Source organism: Ranitomeya variabilis, chromosome 5 (assembly GCF_051348905.1).
Source record: "Ranitomeya variabilis isolate aRanVar5 chromosome 5, aRanVar5.hap1, whole genome shotgun sequence".
Classification (NCBI taxonomy): domain Eukaryota; kingdom Metazoa; phylum Chordata; class Amphibia; order Anura; family Dendrobatidae; genus Ranitomeya; species Ranitomeya variabilis.
The window spans coordinates 424,616,742-424,639,816 of NC_135236.1; the positions used below are offsets into that span (position 1 = coordinate 424,616,742).

The 23,075-nt window shown below is 42.0% G+C and overlaps 1 protein-coding gene across 2 annotated transcripts in view; it reads right to left on the minus strand.

Annotated features, from left to right (window-relative positions):
* The window catches only part of PTPRB (protein tyrosine phosphatase receptor type B), a 229,405-nt gene that overhangs the window by 19,011 nt on the left and 187,319 nt on the right, over positions 1-23,075 (minus strand). For both annotated transcript variants that reach the window (XM_077265275.1, XM_077265276.1), the window contains 3 exons: positions 17,126-17,248; positions 13,578-13,741; positions 1,378-1,513 (listed from right to left, as the gene is read on the minus strand). In XM_077265275.1, the coding sequence (XP_077121390.1) occupies positions 1,378-1,513; positions 13,578-13,741; positions 17,126-17,248 (423 nt within the window). The remainder of the gene's footprint in view (positions 1-1,377; positions 1,514-13,577; positions 13,742-17,125; positions 17,249-23,075) is intronic.

The window sequence follows — 23,075 nt, forward strand, 5'->3', positions numbered from 1 at the left end:
TGATTATGCCAATGTCACTCAGATCAAACTCTGACAGAGTGCCACCATAGTGTGATCTGATTCTCTCACATGAGAGAAAGGGAGCTCAGGTGCGGAGAACTTAAATTATTCATTTTCTCCATTCTCTGTATCTGCATTTTTCACATGCACCCATAGAATTGTATGGGTGCTCGTGATCCGATTGTCAGATGCTGCGATTGTTCTCTCATGGCTAATCAGCATGAGAAAAAAATTGCAGATTTGCACTGCCCCATAGTATAACACTGGTCCAAGTGCTTGGCAATAGAACATCGCATAGCAGTCGACCATGTTATACGCTTGTGTGAGCGGGCCTTTGGAGGCCAAAAAAACCCTATAGTCTATGGATACATTTGACATACAGCTCTGGCAAAAGTAAAGAGACCACTGCAAAATGTTCAGTTTGTCTGATTTTTCTCTTTACAGGTATATTTTGGAGTAAAATGCAAATTGTTCTTTTATTCTATAAACTACTGACAACATGTCTTCGAATTTCCAAGCAATACATTTTGTATTGTAAAAAAAGGAGAAATGGTCAAAATTAAAAAAAAACCAGTGCCTTCAGACCTCAAACAATGCAAAGAAAACAAGTGCATAATCATTTAGAAACCACAATACTAAAGTTTTAACTCAGGAAGAGTTCAGAAATCAATATTTTGTGGAATAACCATGATTTTTAATCACAGCTTTCATGCGTCTTGGCATGTTTTCCACCAGTCTTTCACACTGCTTCTGGTGCAAAAATCTAAGCAGTTATTCTTTGTTTGTGGCACATTTGACTAGCGAGGCCTTGCACAATGTCATTCATCTAACGTGAATCACAGATGGCATTGCACCAGCTCGACTAATCCAAAGCCACGCTGGGGATCTTGGAAGGTAAAAGGTTCATGAGCCTCCTGTCCACTGGAACTCCTAACCTGGCTGATAGACTGGAGACTGCCCATCTTTAGCCAGGAGCTTTCCTAGCACAAATGGCGAGCAGAAACTGCAAATTCCATATAGCTTTGCATAAATTTATGGCCGTACAATTTTATAATGTGTGCTTATATATGCAAGCAACTTACTTGTGTACTCCTTTTCCCCCTAGAGTAACAAGAAATGAATGGGATGTAACTGCTTGGCAGTAACAATTACCGTAACTGCAATTCTCCAGTTAACCACTCACTCTTTGGTTACATGTATTGGTTACTAGTGTATTTCTTAGAACGAGACAACTTGGAGACACTTGCACATCCAAGCCTTAAAATAATAGCAATAGCCCAGCATCAACCGCCATGAAGCGAAACGTCATCTCAGATACAATGAAGAATTAGGGTCTAATCATTAGGCACAGCTCCTTTGTCAGAGAAGCCTTCTCACCTCAGTTTGAACCATGTGCACACGATGAAATCGTAGATCGTGAACAGCTCCATAAATATCCACTGAGTCTTTGGTGTCCACTTGTTGGAGGATTCGGTCCAGAGCAATGAATGTCCCTGTTCGGCCAACTCCAGCACTGAAGACACATGAATATGTGTTTTTAAGCATTTTAGTATGTATTTACGTAATGACGTCTACATTAAAGATTCTAAACAGCCTGTATTAATTATGATAACCGTGTGGAAAAGTGGTGTAGCGGCGCTAATGAAAAAAAGAAGAAAAAAAGATGAAGTGCATTAAAAGCAGCTGGTATAGCCCCTAAACCATAAAGGGGCAAAAAATTGAACTAATAAATATAAAATATATAATATATATCAAGATATATGTATATATAAATACCTGCGCTAAAAAATGCATGTGTAAGACTGCATAGCTATTTACCTTGAGAAAGAGAGTGAAGGAAAAATGCTGAAGATAATGAAATAGTCGGTAATGAATCTGTATATTGGTCCGTGGGTATATTAACCTGGATTTTCCAACTCTGGGGACAGGAATAAATACACACAAGTAGTGAGCAATAAAAAAAATAAGCAACAATATTTGAAACTAAGGGCAACAACTATACTTATAGAACAGAATTTGCGAAGCTGTACTAAAAATGCTGTATTTAAAATTACACGCGGTAATAAAATGAAATAACAAGGAGTTAGTTACATACTGTTCAACGTGCGGACTCTTGAGACTGGAGAAAGCCGGCAACAAAGGGCACTGGTAACTTAGTCCAAATAGTAGTAAGTAAATTACTTTCTTAGTTTATAAGCACCGATGTGCAAAGACATTGATTCCTTTGGCGTGCTGTCCCGGCCGGTGACAGCCGCCCGTGCAGGGGAAAAAAAATACCTGTAGATACGCGCTCGAGAAACGTTGCAGCTGACAGGACCTTCGCTGTATTCGGGTCACGTGACCAGAGCGTCACGTGGTGCCCCGGCTTGAAAGTACGGAGCACTACAGGAGCCAAAAAACCAACGCGTTTCGGAATAAACACGGATTCCTTCTTCAGGGTATGGCTCCCGTTGTGCTTTATTGGCTATATATAGCCTTGGCTCCCATATCGTGTGTCAGTCAAAAGCGAAGAGTTCCACTCCCGTGTTCAATCCCTTCGGCTTTAAAGTGTCCAATTCAAAAATATACCTAGTTTCCTCCCTAGACATCTGCTTGATATAGTCACCTTTACGCCAGTTGGTGTGTACCACCTTAATTCCAAACACTTTGGTCCCTGATATGGAACCCCCATGACAAATTAAAAAGTGCTTTGAAAGCGGATGGTCTCCACATTTTTTCTTTATATTACGGAGATGTTCACTAATTCTCTTATTTAGAGGACGTTTTGTACGTCCTATATAAAGTTTTTTACAGGGACATTCTATTGCATAAATCACTCCCTTAGTGGTACAAGTAATGAAATCAGGGATTTCTATCTGTGACCCATTGTGAGATGTCACAAATTTCTGTTTCATTAGATTAAGCGATCTACACACTCCGCATTTTCGACATGGGAAAAAACCTTTTAGTATTTGTTTAAAAGGGCCTGCATATTTCTTTATTGAAATTGGGCGCTGCACAGTAGGGGCGATCAGGAGACCTAGATTACGTGCCCTTCTATACACAAAACTAGGATGATTTAGAAGTTTATCTCCTATAATTTTATCATCTTTTAGGAGTGGCCAATGTTTTTTAATAATATTTCTCAGAATCCGAGTATTTGAATTGTACTGTGTGATGATAGGGATAGAAACTTTCTCATCACTTTTTGTACGGGTGTCCACATTAACAATCTGATTGCTCAGGAGGTTCTCTCTAGAGATATCTCCCACATCATTTCTTGTTCTAATCAGTTGGTTACGGTCATAACCTTTGTTTACAAATTTTTCTATCAACATATCGGATTCTTTGGCATAATCATCCATTTTAGAACAGTTCCGATTTATTCGCATAAACTGGCTACGTGGGACATTAAGCAACCATCTGGGAAGATGACAACTTCCCATAGAGATGAAGCTGTTGGAATCTGTCGTTTTTTGATATGTTTTAGTGTGAATACTGCCATTTTCTATAAAAATATTTAAGTCTAAAAAATGAACACTTTCTTTATTAATAGTTGCAGAAAATTGAAGATAAAATTCATTGGTATTAATACTAGTTAAAAACTGATTCAATGAGACGTCATCCCCCTCCCATATAAAGAGGATGTCGTCTATGAATCTAAGCCATAGGGCCAGGCCCGCGCGCAGACTGCCCCCCTGGAAAATGTGGAGGTCCTCCCACATACCCACATAGAGGTTGGCATAGCTGGGCGCGAACCTGGTCCCCATGGCTGTACCCCATTGCTGGGTGTAGTAGTTCGCTTTATATTTAAAAACATTATGAGTTAAAATAAAAGTCGCGCACTTTTTAAAAAAATCAATTTTAGTTGAAGAAAATAATTTCGATGAGTTTAAAAAGTGACTCATTGCTGTAGTGCCTTTTTCGTGCTGTATAACAGTATACAGCGAGGCTACATCTAGAGTTCCAAAAATATAATTTTCCTTCCATTGTATTTTATTTAGAATTTGTAATACATGCTTACTATCCTTTAAATAAGCAGGTAATGTTGGAACTAAATTTTGCAAAAAACAATCCACATAATGGGATAGATTTGAGGTTAAACTTCCAATCCCTGAAATAATGGGGCGGCCTGGAGGGTTTTTTGTATCCTTGTGGATTTTTGGAAGATGGTAAAAGATAGGGATCCTGGGATGCGGAGTATAAATGTAATCAAACTCTTGTTTATTAATTAGACCCTGTTCTAGGCCTGTATCCAAAAGTACCTTTAGGTCTTGTATGTATTGCACTGTAGGATCCCTATCTAGCTTCTTATATGTTCTTATATCACCTAGAAGTCGTAGGGATTCTTTATCATAATAGGCCTCATCGAGGATGACAATGCCGCCCCCTTTGTCCGCTGGACGGATCACAATGTCTCCTTTTTGTTGTAAATTATAAACCGCTTCTCGTTCTTTTTTTGATAAATTAAATTTAAATTTAGAGCATTTTTTCTCGCTGGTGGCCTTAATCTCATTAATAACATTTTTCTGAAAGGCCTCAAAGGCTTCAGAATATTCATTCAAAGGGTTAAATGTTGACTTAGGTCGTAGATTGGTATATGTGTCTATTTGTGGTACATTATTCGACAGTTCATTAGTATCCTTCTTCATAAAGTGTTTCTTTATTGCTACGTCAGCTGCAACGTTTCTCGAGCGCGTATCTACAGGTATTTTTTTTTCCCCTGCACGGGCGGCTGTCACCGGCCGGGACAGCACGCCAAAGGAATCAATGTCTTTGCACATCGGTGCTTATAAACTAAGAAAGTAATTTACTTACTACTATTTGGACTAAGTTACCAGTGCCCTTTGTTGCCGGCTTTCTCCAGTCTCAAGAGTCCGCACGTTGAACAGTATGTAACTAACTCCTTGTTATTTCATTTTATTACCGCGTGTAATTTTAAATACAGCATTTTTAGTACAGCTTCGCAAATTCTGTTCTATAAGTATAGTTGTTGCCCTTAGTTTCAAATATTGTTGCTTATTTTTTTTATTGCTCACTACTTGTGTGTATTTATTCCTGTCCCCAGAGTTGGAAAATCCAGGTTAATATACCCACGGACCAATATACAGATTCATTACCGACTATTTCATTATCTTCAGCATTTTTCCTTCACTCTCTTTCTCAAGGTAAATAGCTATGCAGTCTTACACATGCATTTTTTAGCGCAGGTATTTATATATACATATATCTTGATATATATTATATATTTTATATTTATTAGTTCAATTTTTTGCCCCTTTATGGTTTAGGGGCTATACCAGCTGCTTTTAATGCACTTCATCTTTTTTTCTTCTTTTTTTCATTAGCGCCGCTACACCACTTTTCCACACTGTTTTAATAAAACCATTATTTGGTAGCTGGCAGCTTTTGATCAATAGAAGTTAGATACCTCCTTACTATTTTACCTAAACTTATTTAATAAATAATATAAAAAATTTTTTTAAAAAGAAAATGCTATTAAAATGAGTATCTTGTGGGAGGATAGAAAAGAGCGCATTCAATATATTCAGTCGTTCTTCAATCTAGGACAACAGAATAAACCCAATATCATTGATGAAAATAATATACTGAATATTAAAAATTCATTAAGATTACTAGAACAATTACTCCTTAAAGAAACAAGGGATCTATGGGAAGTAGTCACCCTTGAAAGATATTTAGCTTTTGACAGTATCCCAAAAGGCTTACAAATTCAGAAACACCTGTCAGGAGATATAGGTGATGATACAACCCTTAAAGAATGGGATTCTCTGTTAAAATTTTTTTCAAAACAAGCAGTTTCCTTTATAATTAATAAAAGAAAGGACCAATTAATGGCTAGTAAATGTGAAATCTCGAGATTATTCAAAGAAATTGACCCTTATAAAGATCACCCAGAGATACGAAGTCTCTCTAATAGTATAAAAAATCGGGTGAACAATAAAGAAAGAGAAATAATTGAAAAGAAAAAAAAGAAATTTGGTCGCGACGCTATCCCTCCATTTGAACCAAGAGGGGGGTATAATGAACTATAATGAACTAAAAACAATAGACCAAGCAGATGGTAGTCTTCTATCTACTATTTCATCGGAGGAAGAATATTCAGTATATCCCACGCCTACCCCCTCCTCTATTTCTGCTAATAATGATGAACCAATTATAATGAATACTCAGGATAATCTCACTTCATTGATTACGATACAGACGGAATCTAATAACATTCATGAGGATTTGACATTGACTGTGACTCCTTTGCTAACACATAATCGTTTTGAGTCTTTGGATCCGATTAATGAGTCATCTATAAATAATGCATTAGAACCACATACTAGCGGTACATCTATGCCGCAAGTCAGAACAAAAACAAGAATACAACAAACTCAAAACACCCAGAAAACTATCAATCCTTTTTTTCAATTGGGCCAAAAAAGGCACGTTTCAGGGGCTGTAGGGCGGGGAAACTCACCCAAAAAAAGAAAAAACTATGTGAAAAAGTAACGGGGGACATACAAAAAATATATAATCTAAGCAAATACAAATTAAAAGATAATGAAACCCGTTTACTTCAGAAGGGTTTAAAATATGCCCCAGCCGCTAAATTCAATAAATTTCAAGCTTTTATTGGGGTTAAGCAATTCATGCGCAAACTAGCAATAAAGAAACACTTTATGAAGAAGGATACTAATGAACTGTCGAATAATGTACCACAAATAGACACATATACCAATCTATGACCTAAGTCAACATTTAACCCTTTGAATGAATATTCTGAAGCCTTTGAGGCCTTTCAGAAAAATGTTATTAATGAGATTAAGGCCACCAGCGAGAAAAAATGCTCTAAATTTAAATTTAATTTATCAAAAAAAGAACGAGAAGCGGTTTATAATTTACAACAAAAAGGAGACATTGTGATCCGTCCAGCGGACAAAGGGGGCGGCATTGTCATCCTCGATGAGGCCTATTATGATAAAGAATCCCTACGACTTCTAGGTGATATAAGAACATATAAGAAGCTAGATAGGGATCCTACAGTGCAATACATACAAGACCTAAAGGTACTTTTGGATACAGGCCTAGAACAGGGTCTAATTAATAAACAAGAGTTTGATTACATTTATACTCCGCATCCCAGGATCCCTATCTTTTACCATCTTCCAAAAATCCACAAGGATACAAAAAACCCTCCAGGCCGCCCCATTATTTCAGGGATTGGAAGTTTAACCTCAAATCTATCCCATTATGTGGATTGTTTTTTGCAAAATTTAGTTCCAACATTACCTGCTTATTTAAAGGATAGTAAGCATGTATTACAAATTCTAAATAAAATACAATGGAAGGAAAATTATATTTTTGGAACTCTAGATGTAGCCTCGCTGTATACTGTTATACAGCACGAAAAAGGCACTACAGCAATGAGTCACTTTTTAAACTCATCGAAATTATTTTCTTCAACTAAAATTGATTTTTTAAAAAAGTGCGCGACTTTTATTTTAACTCATAATGTTTTTAAATATAAAGCGAACTACTACACCCAGCAATGGGGTACAGCCATGGGGACCAGGTTCGCGCCCAGCTATGCCAACCTCTATGTGGGTATGTGGGAGGACCTCCACATTTTCCAGGGGGGCAGTCTGCGCGCGGGCCTGGCCCTATGGCTTAGATTCATAGACGACATCCTCTTTATATGGGAGGGGGATGACGTCTCATTGAATCAGTTTTTAACTAGTATTAATACCAATGAATTTTATCTTCAATTTTCTGCAACTATTAATAAAGAAAGTGTTCATTTTTTAGACTTAAATATTTTTATAGAAAATGGCAGTATTCACACTAAAACATATCAAAAAACGACAGATTCCAACAGCTTCATCTCTATGGGAAGTTGTCATCTTCCCAGATGGTTGCTTAATGTCCCACGTAGCCAGTTTATGCGAATAAATCGGAACTGTTCTAAAATGGATGATTATGCCAAAGAATCCGATATGTTGATAGAAAAATTTGTAAACAAAGGTTATGACCGTAACCAACTGATTAGAACAAGAAATGATGTGGGAGATATCTCTAGAGAGAACCTCCTGAGCAATCAGATTGTTAATGTGGACACCCGTACAAAAAGTGATGAGAAAGTTTCTATCCCTATCATCACACAGTACAATTCAAATACTCGGATTCTGAGAAATATTATTAAAAAACATTGGCCACTCCTAAAAGATGATAAAATTATAGGAGATAAACTTCTAAATCATCCTAGTTTTGTGTATAGAAGGGCACGTAATCTAGGTCTCCTGATCGCCCCTACTGTGCAGCGCCCAATTTCAATAAAGAAATATGCAGGCCCTTTTAAACAAATACTAAAAGGTTTTTTCCCATGTCGAAAATGCGGAGTGTGTAGATCGCTTAATCTAATGAAACAGAAATTTGTGACATCTCACAATGGGTCACAGATAGAAATCCCTGATTTCATTACTTGTACCACTAAGGGAGTGATTTATGCAATAGAATGTCCCTGTAAAAAACTTTATATAGGACGTACAAAACGTCCTCTAAATAAGAGAATTAGTGAACATCTCCGTAATATAAAGAAAAAATGTGGAGACCATCCGCTTTCAAAGCACTTTTTAATTTGTCATGGGGGTTCCATATCAGGGACCAAAGTGTTTGGAATTAAGGTGGTACACACCAACTGGCGTAAAGGTGACTATATCAAGCAGATGTCTAGGGAGGAAACTAGGTATATTTTTGAATTGGACACTTTAAAGCCGAAGGGATTGAACACGGGAGTGGAACTCTTCGCTTTTGACTGACACACGATATGGGAGCCAAGGCTATATATAGCCAATAAAGCACAACGGGAGCCATACCCTGAAGAAGGAATCCGTGTTTATTCCGAAACGCGTTGGTTTTTTGGCTCCTGTAGTGCTCCGTACTTTCAAGCCGGGGCACCACGTGACGCTCTGGTCACGTGACCCGAATACAGCGAAGGTCCTGTCAGCTGCAACGTTTCTCGAGCGCGTATCTACAGGTATTTTTTTTCCCCTGCACGGGCGGCTGTCACCGGCCGGGACAGCACGCCAAAGGAATCAATGTCTTTGCACATCGGTGCTTATAAACTAAGAAAGTAATTTACTTACTACTATTTGGACTAAGTTACCAGTGCCCTTTGTTGCCGGCTTTCTCCAGTCTCAAGAGTCCGCACGTTGAACAGTATGTAACTAACTCCTTGTTATTTCATTTTATTACCGCGTGTAATTTTAAATACAGCATTTTTAGTACAGCTTCGCAAATTCTGTTCTATAAGTATAGTTGTTGCCCTTAGTTTCAAATATTGTTGCTTATTTTTTTTATTGCTCACTACTTGTGTGTATTTATTCCTGTCCCCAGAGTTGGAAAATCCAGGTTAATATACCCACGGACCAATATACAGATTCATTACCGACTATTTCATTATCTTCAGCATTTTTCCTTCACTCTCTTTCTCAAGGTAAATAGCTATGCAGTCTTACACATGCATTTTTTAGCGCAGGTATTTATATATACATATATCTTGATATATATTATATATTTTATATTTATTAATTATGATAACCATAAACAGATTTGGCCACAGGGGAATAGGTGAATCCCTCATGGGCTCTATGCATTAGTGGCCCCCAGAATCCTCTGGCCCACATGATCAGTGCATGGCATGGTACACTTGATGCACTTCGTATAGACAGGGCACCTCACACATCCTCAATGCTGTCATAAATGCCACCTTTGGGATCTTCCCTTATGAGGTGAGTGATGGATCACCTATTTCACCCCACTGCATCCTCCATGTACTTTACTGGAGATGTGGCTGCACACACGGCCTTCTTTCCATTCAAATGTATACAGAATGTATTGGTGGGAGATATATGAAGGGTCAGGTAATAATAGCTGATTTCAGGGGCGTAACTACCGCGGTCGCAGGGGTCGCAATTGCGACGGGGCCCCGCAGTGCTTAGGGGCCCACCCAGTCCAGCAGACTGGGCGGGCTCCTAAGAACTCTAAGCTACAAAATGGGCCGCCGGCCCTTTAAATAATTCTTCCTTACAGGCCCTGCTGCGCGTGCACTCGCGATCACGGGTGGGACTGCATTTGACCCGCAGCAGAGCCCCTCCACCGCAGAGAGCCGCACACCACTACTATAGCTGCCACTGCTCTGTGCGCACAGGACCTGTGATGAGGTCACAGGAGGGGAGGAGTTGGAGTCACATGATCAAGGGCTTCCGTGTAGTGCAGGACAGTAGTGCAGTGCTGTTTGTCATCATGCCGGAGGAGGGTAAGCTTTTGTGTGAGGTCAGGAGGGGTTTGGGTGGATGTAGCAGAGCAGTGTGTGTATGAGGTGTACAGAGCGGAGCCGTGTGTGTATGAGGTGTACGGAGCAGAGCTGGGTGTGCATGAGGTGTACGGAGCAGAGCAGTGTGTGTATGAGGTGTACGGAGCGGAGCCGGGTGTGTACGAGGTGTACGGAGCGGAGCCGTGTGTGTACGAGGTGTACGGAGCGGAGCCGGGTGTGTACGAGGTGTACGGAGCGGAGCCGGGTGTGTACGAGGTGTACGGAGCGGAGCCGTGTGTGTACGAGGTGTACGGAGCGGAGCCGGGTGTGTACGAGGTGTACGGAGCGGAGCCGGGTGTGTACGAGGTGTACGGAGCGGAGCCGTGTGTGTACGAGGTGTACGGAGCGGAGCCGTGTGTGTACGAGGTGTACGGAGCGGAGCCGTGTGTGTACGAGGTGTACGGAGCGGAGCCGTGTGTGTACGAGGTGTACGGAGCGGAGCCGTGTGTGTACGAGGTGTACGGAGCGGAGCCGTGTGTGTACGAGGTGTACGGAGCGGAGCCGTGTGTGTACGAGGTGTACGGAGCGGAGCCGTGTGTGTACGAGGTGTACGGAGCGGAGTCGGGGGTGTACGGAGCGGAGTAGGGTGTGTACGAGGTGTCGCATCTCTGCTTCAGGAAAATGGCCGCCGCGATCTCCATCTGGGCACGCGCGGCATCCTGCGGCCATTTTCCTGAAGCCGCGGCCAGCAGAGCGCCGCTTCTGCGCACGCGCGGCCAAAGGAAGATGGCCGCCCCCACCGATCACCAATGAAATGTCGCACATCACGCTATTTTCACTCCCCTGTGCAGTGGATTCGGGACCTTGGACATGCGCACACCACTACGCCACCAACGGAAAACTAAGCAAGATCTGGGGGAAGACACCACGCCCATCTGACCAGACCAGCCTGATTGACAGGCGAAAACGACTACTTTGGTAACGTATTTCGGCAGCATAGGTGGGGAATCGGGGTCCACAAAATACACTATTGCAATGCACAGCTCAGGCCCTATTTAACAGTATTTTTATCTCATACGGAAAAAACGGGGTGACAGGTTCCCTTTAAGAGAAAGCCAAAATAACCCCGGGACAGAAGGCGAGAGCAGGGGGGAGGTGCGGGACAGAGCCGCTTTAGGCTAGTTTCACACTAGCGTTAACTGCAATACGTCGCAAATGCGTCGTTTTGCCGAAAATACGCATCCAGCAAAAGTTCTTACTGGATACGTTTTTTCGTCATAGACTAACATTAGCGACGCATTTGCGACGCATTGCCAAACGTCGCGTCCGTTTTGCGACGCTTGGGCGTGTGGTAGTGGACCGTCGGGAGAAAAAAACCTTACATGTAACGTTTTTTGCTCCCGACGGTCCACTTTTTCCGACCGCGCATGCACGGCCGGAACTCCGCCCCCACCTCCCCGCACTTCCCCGCACCTCACAATGGGGCAGCGGATGCGTGGGAAAAATGCATCCGCTGCCCCCGTTGTGCGGCGGAGACCACACTAGCGTCGGGAACGTCGGCCCGACGCACAGCGATGGGTTGTTCCCGACGCTAGTGTGAAACTAGCCTTAGTCAGGAGAAGCTGAGGAGCTGCAGCCGGTTTACATCAGCCACCCCTGTACCAGAGAGGAGATTGTGAGTTGTGTATATGAGCTGGTATCTCTGGTGTGTGTGTGTGTGTGTGTGTGTGTGTGTGTGTGTGTGTGTGTGTGTGTGTGTGGTATCTGTAGTGTGTGTGTGGTATCTGTAGTGTGTGTGTGATAACTGTAGTATGTGTGTGATATCTGTAGTATGATGTGTGTGTGTGTGTGATATCTGTAGTGTGTGTATGTGTGTGTGTGTGTGATATCTGTAGTGTGTGTGTGTGTGTGTGTGTGATATCTGTAGTGTGTGTGTGTGTGTTATCTGTAGTGTGTGTGTGTGTGATATCTGTAGTATGATGTGTGTGTGTGATATCTGTAGTGTGTGTGTGTGATAACTGTAGTATGTGTGTGATATCTGTAATATGATGTGTGTGTGATATCTGTAGTGTGTGTAATAACTGATGTGTGTGTGTGTGTGTGATATCTGTAGTATGATGTGTGTGTGTGTGATATCTGTAGTATGTGTGTGTGTGAGGCAGCGGCGTAACTACTACGGTCGCAGCTGCAAGCGGCTCTGGCAGGTCAGGGGGCCGTGAGTCCCCTTGAGCCTGTCTCCCTTATGCTTGTGTCCCCATGTGCCAGTCTCCCTTGCCCATTAGTCCCTGTGTGTCCCCATGTGCCTGTCTCCCTTGTCCCCTTATGCTTGTGTCCCTTGTCCCCGTGTGCCAGTCTCCCTTGCCCATTAGTCCCTGTGTGTCCCCTTGAGCCTGTCTCCCTTATGCTTGTGTCCCCGTGTGCCAGTCTCCCTTGCCCATTAGTCCCTGTGTGTCCCCATGTGCCTGTCTCCTATGTCCCCTTGTGCTTGTGTCAGTCTCCTTTGTCCCCTTGTGCTTGTGTCAGTCTCCTTTGCCCACTAGTCCCTGTGTGTCAGTCTCCCTTTCCCACTTGTCCCTGTGTGTCCCCTTGTGCTTGTATCCCTTGTCCCCTTGTGTCAGTCTCTTGCTCACTAGTCCCTATGTGTCCCCTTGTGCCTGTCTCCCTTGTCCCCTTGTGCTTGTCCCTTGTCCCCGTGTGTCAGTCTCCATTGCCCACTAGTCCCCTTGTATCAGTCTCCCTTGCCCACTATTCCCCGTGTGTCAGTCTCCCTTGCCCACTAGTCCGTGTCCCCGTGTGCCAGTCTCTCTTGTCCACTAGTCCCCGTGTGCCCTTTGTGTCAGTCTCCCTTGCCCACTTGTGTCAGTCTCCCTTGCCCACTAGACCCCTTGTATCCTTCTCCCCTGCCTCCTAGCCCCCATGTGTCCCCTAGTGCCTGTCTTCCTTGCCCCCTTGTTCCCTCTCCTCTGCCCCCTCGTCACCATTTGCTCGTGTCTTTGTCACTGCCCCTGTATGGAGGGGCTGCATTATACTATGAGGGGGGCTGCATTGTATTCTATGGGGCTTACATTGAATTTTATGGCGGGGGGGGCCCCATTTGGAAGTTCGCACCGGGGCCCATAACTTTGTAGTTACGCCACTGCTGATTATAGCTGTAGAATGGATCACAGAATCAATGTTACTTGTGGGCCCATGACACCCCAATCCTACACTGACCATAAATGATGAAAGAATTAAGACTGACTACTGAACTTGAATATGAGAGGTATTTTAGTAGTACCTGCAGTGGACCACAGTAGGGCCAGCTCCTGGTGTCCTGTTAATATAATCTCTGACAGTTCTTACAAACTGAATCAGAGACTGAGTGGTCTCCGGAACTCCATGATCAGGCCACACAGTATAGTGGAAATGACGGACCAGCCTGGCAGCATCTAGTTGATCTTCCTATAGAGAAAGGTAAACAATCGTGTCAAGTACTTTGTGTCAAAATCCTAAATCTTATTAGGGTTTTTATAATCACCTTTACTCATCATATATAGTTATTAGGTATAGTTATTTGGTAATCATGATGCAGTCACCTTCTGTTGCAGATGATTTTAGTTTCCGTGTACATAAAACGACTAGATGGAAATGTATAATTGATGGAAATGTATAATTTACAACATAAGTCAATAAGCTGCCTGTGGAGAACAATATAGGCTCCAGGGTCAACACACAACATCAGCAAAATGAAATCTTTAACTTTACAGACTAAAATAGTCTGTTATTGCCTCTTAGCAAACATGTACTCAGTGTACTTTTATTAAATTTCTATTTAACATTTTTCTCAACTCAAATGAAACTTTTTACGTTTTTCACCTAACACAATAAGGCTCTGTTCACATATTGCTTTTTTTCTGCAGCCAAAACCTGATCTCTTGGCAGTAAAAAAAGCTGCAAACAAAAAGCAGGTTTTGCTGGCTTTTTGCTGCTTTTCTTGCTGCGTTTTTGCTCTGTTTTTTGCTTTACTCTTGTGCTTCATTTTTCAGCATCCCAAAGATTAGGTTTTCTTCCACCATACAAGCATGATTAATGAATGGTGTTAGGCTACCAATGCAACACATTTGTGAAACAATAAACTTTTTTGGAGAAAAAAGGGCACTTTGATCAAATTATTTAGTCGAAAAAGTTTTTTATATCTGAAAAATTAGTGACTATTTTGAACAAAAACATTCATATGAGTTAATTGGGGGACTAGAATGGCTAGGCAAAATTTACCGTATTTTTCCGACCATAAGACGCACTTTTTTTCCTCCAAATTTGGGAGGAAAGTGTGGGTGCGTCTTATGGTAGGGATGTAGCATGAGGGGAGGGGGTAGCAGCGAGTGGCATCGCACTGTTATCCCACTTCAGGAGGCAGAAAAATGTCCCCGCTGCCTGGAATCAGCGCTGGGGAAACCATGTGGTCCCGATGATTGCAGTGAATATTCATTAGCTGCTTCCCCGCCCACCTATCAGCTGAGAGGTGAGCTGGGAGCAGCAAATGAATACTCCACTTAAGCAGGGACACACATGGTTTCCCCAGCGCTGGATTCCTGCAGCAGCTGGGGAGATCTGTGTGTCCGGGGGGGAGGAGGAGGCAGCAGCAGGGGCCAGGGGAGAGCAGATCGCTGCATACCTGCGTGGGCTGGACACTGAGTGCTGTGCACAAGGAGGACCTGTGTGATGTCACAAGTGGGCAGGCTGGAGCATCACATGGCAGCTCAGAACCCTCCCTCTTCTTGACATCATCACAGGTCCTTCAGACTCCCCACTAGAATCTGCAGGCTTCCTCTTATAACCTGTGTTGTGGAAAGGCAACAAGAGGGAAAGCTCTGTGTGCAGTCATGGGATGCTTTTACCTCACCACAGTGGCTGGCTGGCTGCCATAATTAAGAGGTTGGTCTTTACAAAACACAATAAAGCACTCTGCCACTCCTTTGGTGAACTATAACTCCTATCATGTCATAGGATCTACAGGACATGCTGGGAGTTATAGTTCTCCCATGGGATTTTAAAGCAGCACTCCAGTGTTATTTTGCAGTGCTGGAGTGGTGCTTTCAATATAAGCCCTGTGCCCCCAATCTTATACTCACCCTCCAGCATCTTCATATAGTACTTCACAGACACCACACTGGTCCCGCAGCTTCCAACATAATAACATACTATTATATATAATAACACCACATATAATAGTATGTTATTTATGTTATTAAATATTTTACCACATTTTTTTGCTTCAAATATTTTTTTCCCTATTTTCCACCTCTAAAACCTGGGTGCGCGTTATAGTCCGGTGCGTCTTATAGTCCGAAAAATACAGTATCTAAGACATTAGCAGTGCATTTTGTAAATCAGGCACTGTATACTTTCACACATTTGTCGGGCCATTAAGTTGGTCAGGCATTGTCCAATTTCACACATTGGTCAGGCATTTGTTTACTTTTACACATATCACTAATTTAATGGAACTGTACTAATCCTAAGGCTGGGGTCACATTTAACGTACATAAAAAAGCAGCAAAAAAATGCAATGTGTGAACACAGCCTTAGTGTCAACTGTTGGTGTATCATTGTAAAGTGCCTGGCAGTATAATTCATTTTATAGCTAACAATCAAGGAGCACATAACCAGCTCACGTCCAGACATGTGCTCTATCCCTTCCTCTGGTAATGAAATGCATAGTTAATGCAAGGGTATCCAACCTGTAGGTCAGGAGCCTTATGTGACTCGTGGGCCATTGATGTGTGGCTCATTACTGTGTGCCAACTGGGTATATTATCACCAGGTCTAGCAAACCGCTATGAAGAGCAGGTTTCCAGATGGTGACTTTTGAAAGTAGCCCCACACAGAAGAGCAGATCTGAATGAACATATACTGGCCTTGGAATAGGACAATACAGCCAGCCAGAGGAAGTGATTGAAACTGGATGCGATAGGGTGGTGGGAGTGCCTGATTCATGAAAAACTAAGGTAAGTAAGGTGGGAACCCCTGGATCTAGGTATACTGTCTCGGTTTGATTTCTATGAGGAAGCTTTGGCTGTCATTATGCTTACAATGGGGGCTCTGGGCATCACTATTGTGGGGGGAAGGGAGAGCAGGAAGTGGATGTCAATACTTGTGGGTGTCCTGGATGTGATTCAAGAAATTCTATCAGAGTGGAATGGGGCTATAAAGGTAATAAAAGTTGAGGACCATGGGTCTAATGATTCCACAGTACATTGCTTTTGGCTGATTGGCGATAGTTTTCTTCCTTCTTCAGGAGGATTCATTTGTATGCTCGTTTTCGCATGTAGCATTGCTTATAGAACTGTGAATCTCTTCAATGATAACCAGTACCCCATGAGCGGAAAGGAAAAAAATAATCCCAAAGGAAATGTTTTTCCAACTGTCACCTAATATGAATTCCAATTTTTTATTGAAAGGTAGTGAAAATGAAATTGCGGTGTGCTCTATTTATGTGGGGCGCCAGTGGTTCTTGGTCTTGAATCACAGATGGGTTGTCAAGGCTAAATGCCAACATGCTAATCTGATTGCCACAACATCAATCACACTACTTTAATATGTTTTAAAGGTTTGCAGGTTTCACAAAACAAGAGGTTTTCGTTTGACCTTTTAGTATATATAAGCTTCTTGAAGGTTACAACAAAGGGCGCAAATCAGAGTGATGAATTGCTGAAAAAAGTTTTGCAAAATAAGAATTACATATTGTGTACTCTGACATCGATCTCATGTAGTTGATAAATGAGGGCCGAGCAGAAGTGGAAACTTTTGCATTGTTCAATATCAATGTGAGGGAAAAAATCTTACGCTGCAGATTTTGAACTCTCTTATTGTCCATTCGGGAAGCACAGACTCTGACAGCATCTGAACTATGAGGTCCCCGTAATACAATGAGTCTTGATCAAAAGGCCAGTAATGATCACATTTTACCTGTAAGAAGAAAATATAATTAGATATAGTGTGACTGATAGAACTGTCGGTCGTAGGAAATGCTGAGGCACAGTCAATGGCTGTAAAAGGGTTTTATCGCTAGAAGCTAGAAGTTCTATACTAATGAAATTCACCCATAACTTCAATTGTAAATCTATAAAGATGGTAATTGCAGAATAATGGCTATAACAAGATAAATGTGAGACACTTCTTTTAATATAATATGTAGAAGTAGTTTATACCTTTATGCTGCATTAAGCTCATCACAAAATAATGCCAGAAAGCAAATAAATAATGGATCAAACAAAAGCATATTTCCTGAACATAAAGAGCATTAAAAAAGTCATAAAAATGCTGCATTACTGTTTACACTGTTCCTTTACAGCCTATGGAGCATTTTTTTTCTCTAGACAGAGCACCTAAAAGATGAAACCCAAGTGTACAGTCTAAATGCAGGTCATGAAAGTTGTACAGTATATCTATTTCATGCTGTCTGTATATTTCTTTTTTGCCTTGTCCTTGTCTTCTTTTAAAGTGACTGATTTATAAATTTGTCATTTTATTCATTTTATTGTAATCATGGTGAAGAGAACAATTAGAATAGTCATTCCAAGGCTGTGGCATAAAGTTCTTTGATAGAATTGAGCCAATATATTCACAGGACCCTAGACTGGCATTCATGATCTCTGGCATAAGCATCAGGGTATTGCAAACTTACTTGGCCGTCTTTCAAATGCTGGTATCCTGTGTTTATTAGACCCCTGCAGTCTTATGATCTATGATTGTGCCTTGCATAGAGCCATAGGGTCATGACAGCTGAGTAATCAAAAGAGGTGCCCAGAATGGTGGTATTCTAGTGCTGGCCAGTAAATTTTGCATTTCCTTCATCTGGCTGCCACAGAATACCTACATAGACACAGGACCAGTTTTTTGCTCAACTCTTGTCTTTGGTAATTATTTTATTTTTCCAAGGCTTTTGCATTTCCTGATTTTTCAATTGTGCCAATAACCTTTCTGTTTTGTAGGTACAGAGGTTATTTCCCTTGAAAGTATTGCTTCTAGGGAAGAATATCTTTGTACATTTGGAATCCAATATTGTATACTAAGGAGCCATACATGCTCCTTACAAGCTCCTAGTGCAACTGCACCATGTGTTTGAGCCCTGAGACCACGTTTATGATGTATGTAAAGTAATTTATAAGCTAAAACTTGCAACAGATTTCCACCAGTTGTTAGGACAATATACATTCAGATGAGCTAGCACCGTTTTTTCACTGGAGTCAAAGCACTGAGTTTGGCCATGACCAACATGTGCATGAAATACATAAGCAAAGGTAAAGGCACAAGGATCAGGCGTTAAAACTCCAACAACACAATCCCGGTCACATCTGACATCATCGATCAAGAGTAGAGTTGGGGTTCGCATACATGACAGATGGAAACCCAAGCCGATTCCATCTAAATCAGCGGATTCAATCAACTATCATCCAATGTGCATGGAAGTCTCAAGTTTTAGTGTACTTTACTGTCTTTATTAAAGAGGTTGTCTCCACTTTTTAAATAAGTAAAATTACAAAAACTTCTAAAAACAAGTAACTTTTTCATTTATCGTTAAATAAAAATCCTCTCTGTTCTCAAGAATATAAGTTTTTTTTAATTATAGTTTAAAAATCATTGCCTATGTTGCTGGGGTGCACCAAAGGTGGTCAGTTTCCTAAGCAAGAAGCATGTATAGGCAAGCTATAGTTCAGGGTAGCGGTGTGATCATGCCACTGGTCGTCAGTCTTAAGGAGTGCACTGCCACCTGTTAAACTGCAACCCAGGATGCATAAGAGCAATGTCCTCCTGAAAAATGGTGGGATGACACCTTTAAATATTGTATTATTATATTTTAAATGTTAATATTAAGAGTATGGTATACCTGACACGAAGTCAAACAAAATCCAACAACTGCTAATGCCATTGAACAGAACAAGTACATAAATCATAGACTAAATACTAGACACAGAAAACGTCTTGATATTTCCTATTGTTTATCCTCCAGAAACAGTAATATAAAATCATTACTTTTAGATTATGTGTGCCCCTCCGCTTAAAAAAAATCTCTGTCATTTTTAGAAAAAGTTCATTCTCAAAAATGATGAGAATATATAAAGTTCACCGCGTGTTTTTGCATTACCGTCTTTCAATGATTTTGTAAAGGTTACCTTGGCCTTTAGAATATATTTTATCATTTACTTCCATCCTTCTCTCGAAGTGAAATTATTCCCTGAAAAATGTTTCTGGCCATTAAAATAACATGTAATGCCGTGTTTCTATTGTGTGCTGGTTTTATCTAGCAATTTTATATCTCATTAAAATGGGAATTACGAGGAACGTTGCTTCTCAGCAGCTGATATAATGCCGAAATAACGAAGGTATTGGACGCCTCAGAGGGAGGTTTTCCTCTCTTTTTCTTTTAATGAAAGTGTCTTGTTTGTCGATGTTGAGTTACTCTTATATGTATTAAGTGGGAATAACTTTCTCCTGCTAGGCTTTATTCAATATTTCCTCCTAATTCTCACCATGCTGACAATACTAATATTTATGTTACTAATTCTTTACATGTCTTTTCTCTTGTGGCTACGGTCCTCTCGCTAGCACTTAATGAAAGATTTTCCAGCCTCGATTGGTGAATTATGTTTATAAACTGCTGTCTTATGAACACGTTAAATCAGTGTCTTTTCTCGTGGCAGGTCATGTGACCATCCGTTCTCTATGCCGAGCTTACTACAGGAATCCAATGTGCACAAATACAGAACTACAGTGGAGCCAATCACGTAGTGAACATGAACATTTAAACTCTGTGCTCTGTCTTCGAATTGGGTGCTTTTACCATTCTAGTTAGCGCTGTTACAGACCTCTATCCATAGAGACGGCCAAAGAAAACTGAATTAGAACTTGTGAATCTTACCATATAGGAAAACAGCCACTGCTTTTTTCTATGACAGCTTTCAATATATGAACACAGTGGGGACTCTAATCTAGAGCTGTACCCCCTTTTATTATATATGTTGAAAGGTCTTTGCTATCTGGAACCTAACTTTTATGTCACTTAGTTGGTCCTCAAGGAAATGTATGTCTTTACTATTCTACGTGTGTCATCCCTGGCCTTATATGAATTTTTGTGTTAATATCCTTTAATTGGATTTACATATCTTTACGCTATTGGGTACTGTGTTTTTGATCATTTGATTGCGTGCCAGTGTGATGCCCGGAGTTATGATTATATGAACAATGTATCCTCGGATATCCAGGGCCACTTATATATCACACTGGAACACAATGTGACCAATAAGACATTGTTGCTATTTATATATGGCTATCTGCCTGGCGCTGGTTATATTTTACATGATTACGAGACCGAGACTTCTGGTGCTTATCACGGTCCGTAATTCTTTTAAATGGTTGGCGGAGTATGGTATTGTTGCCAATAGCGCATAGGGGGCTATTTCTTGCGCTTCTATATTTTATATGGCTACAATATCGGCGCACACAAAATGGCGCCGATATTCCCAGTACCTGACACATACTGGACTTCTTGCATATGGTGGGCGGAAGTGACGCATCTAACATGGCATCAATACTTCCGGTGGCGTGGGCTTCGGCGTTCTGAGCCTCCTTGCATATGGTGAGTGGAAGTGACGCACCTAACATGGCGTCAACACTTCCGGTGGCGTGCGCGCCGGCGTTCTGAGCATCATGGTGACCCGGTGACACACGTGTCGCATCGCGCGGCGGATCTATATCCGGCGACCCTCTATGGCAGATTACAGGTATGGCGTCACAGATGGGTGGGGGATGGCCCAATGACTTTGGGCATTCTATAAATAGTAGGCCACTTATGGGACGATATAGAGGACTTACCCTAAGCTGCAGACACAGCTAGCCTTACTGGTCTTTTTGGGTGCCTAGCCACTGCAGGACCCACACTATATGGACTTATACGGACTCTGTTCTTGCAACTGTGCCCATTGGCACTTAGGCATTCTGGAAAAACTCCCCTGATGATTCTCCTATAGTGGAGTTGAAACGCATTGGGAGAAGAGAAACACTTTGGGTTTACAGGTTGGATGGTGGGTGTCCATAGTAGGGCTCACTTGGGGCCTGTCCTTGTCAGGACAGGAGCTCTACAAGGGTGCTACAGGGAAGATAGAGGATACATCCCCACCCCCACCCTATGCACGTGACTTTGGGACCACCACTCTCAAATCTTTGAGGTTGAGAGGCAACTTACCATTACGTCCGTTCAGATTGGTAAGACCGATCCAATTTTTTATCTTGAGCACTGGTTCACATGAGCATGTTTTCTTTGGTCTATGTTTGTGTTTTTGTTGGGATCCAGTATTTTAACTTGTTTATATTAAAGGTTATGTTTTATTTAGTGGGATAACCTCCATAGCTATTTTTGTATAAGTTTGGAATACCCTTTATTACAATGGACTTTTTATTTGCTGTTTCATATCTACTATCCTCGCTGGATGAATTAGACGATGACAATGACTGCTGCACATAGCTTTCCTATAAGTAACTAGGTTCTTGTAGACAAGGGTGAGCTTCATATTTCAGTATATTTGCATGATTATATTTTAAGTTAAAACTCATCTATATATATAATTGTCTAAGGGGTACTTCCGTCTATCTGTCGGCAACTTCCGCCACGGATATTCATTCGCTGATTGGTCTCGCCAGCTGCCTGTCATGGCTGCCGTGACCAATCAGCGACGGGCACAGTCCGATTAGTCCCTCCCTACTCCCCTGCAGTCACTGCCCGGCGCCCGCTCCATACTCCCCGCAGTCATGGCTCACACAGGGTTAATGCCAGCGGTAACAGACGGCGTTATGCCGCGGGTAACTCACTCCGTTACCGCCGCTCTTAACCCTGTGTGACCAAGTATTTACTATTGAGGCTGCCTATGCAGCCTCAATAGTAAAAACATCTAATGTTAAAAATAATTTAAAAAAATAACAAATCATTATATTCTCACCTTCCGCCGCCTTTCCGACGCTCCGGTGACCGGTCCATGCAAGCGGCAGGTTCCGGTGCTAAAGTTGGTGTGCGACAAGGACCTGCCATGACGTCACGGTCATGTGACCGCAACGTCATCACAGGCCCTGCGTGCCTGCGCGAGAAGGACCTGCCGTGACGTCACGGTCATGTGACCGCGATGTCATCACAGGCCCTGCACGCCTGCGCGAGAACGACCTGCCGTGATGTCACGGCCATGTGACCGCGACGTCATCACACCCTCGGACCAGAAGCTGCCGCCTGAACCGGACACAGGCGACAGAACTACAAGGGGACCCTCGGAAGGTGAGTATATGTTTATTTTTTATTTTTTAACCTGTGACATACATGGCTGGGCAATATACTACATGGCTGGGCAATATACTACGTGGCTCTGTGCTATATACTACGTGGCTATGATCTGTATACTACGTCACTGGGCAATATACTACGTGGCTCTGTGCTGTATACTACGTCACTGGGCAATATACTACAAGGCTCTGTGCTGTATACTACATCACTGGGCAATATACTACGTCACTGGGCAAAATACTACGTCACTGGGCAATATACTACGTGGCTGGGCAATATACTACGTCACTGGGCAATATACTACATAACTGGGCAATATACTACGTAACTGGGCAATATACTACGTGGCTCTGTGCTGTATACTACGTCACTGTGCAATATACTACATGGCTCTGTGCTGTATAATATGTAACTGGGCAATATACTACGTCACTGGGCAATATACTATGTAACTGGGCAATATACTAC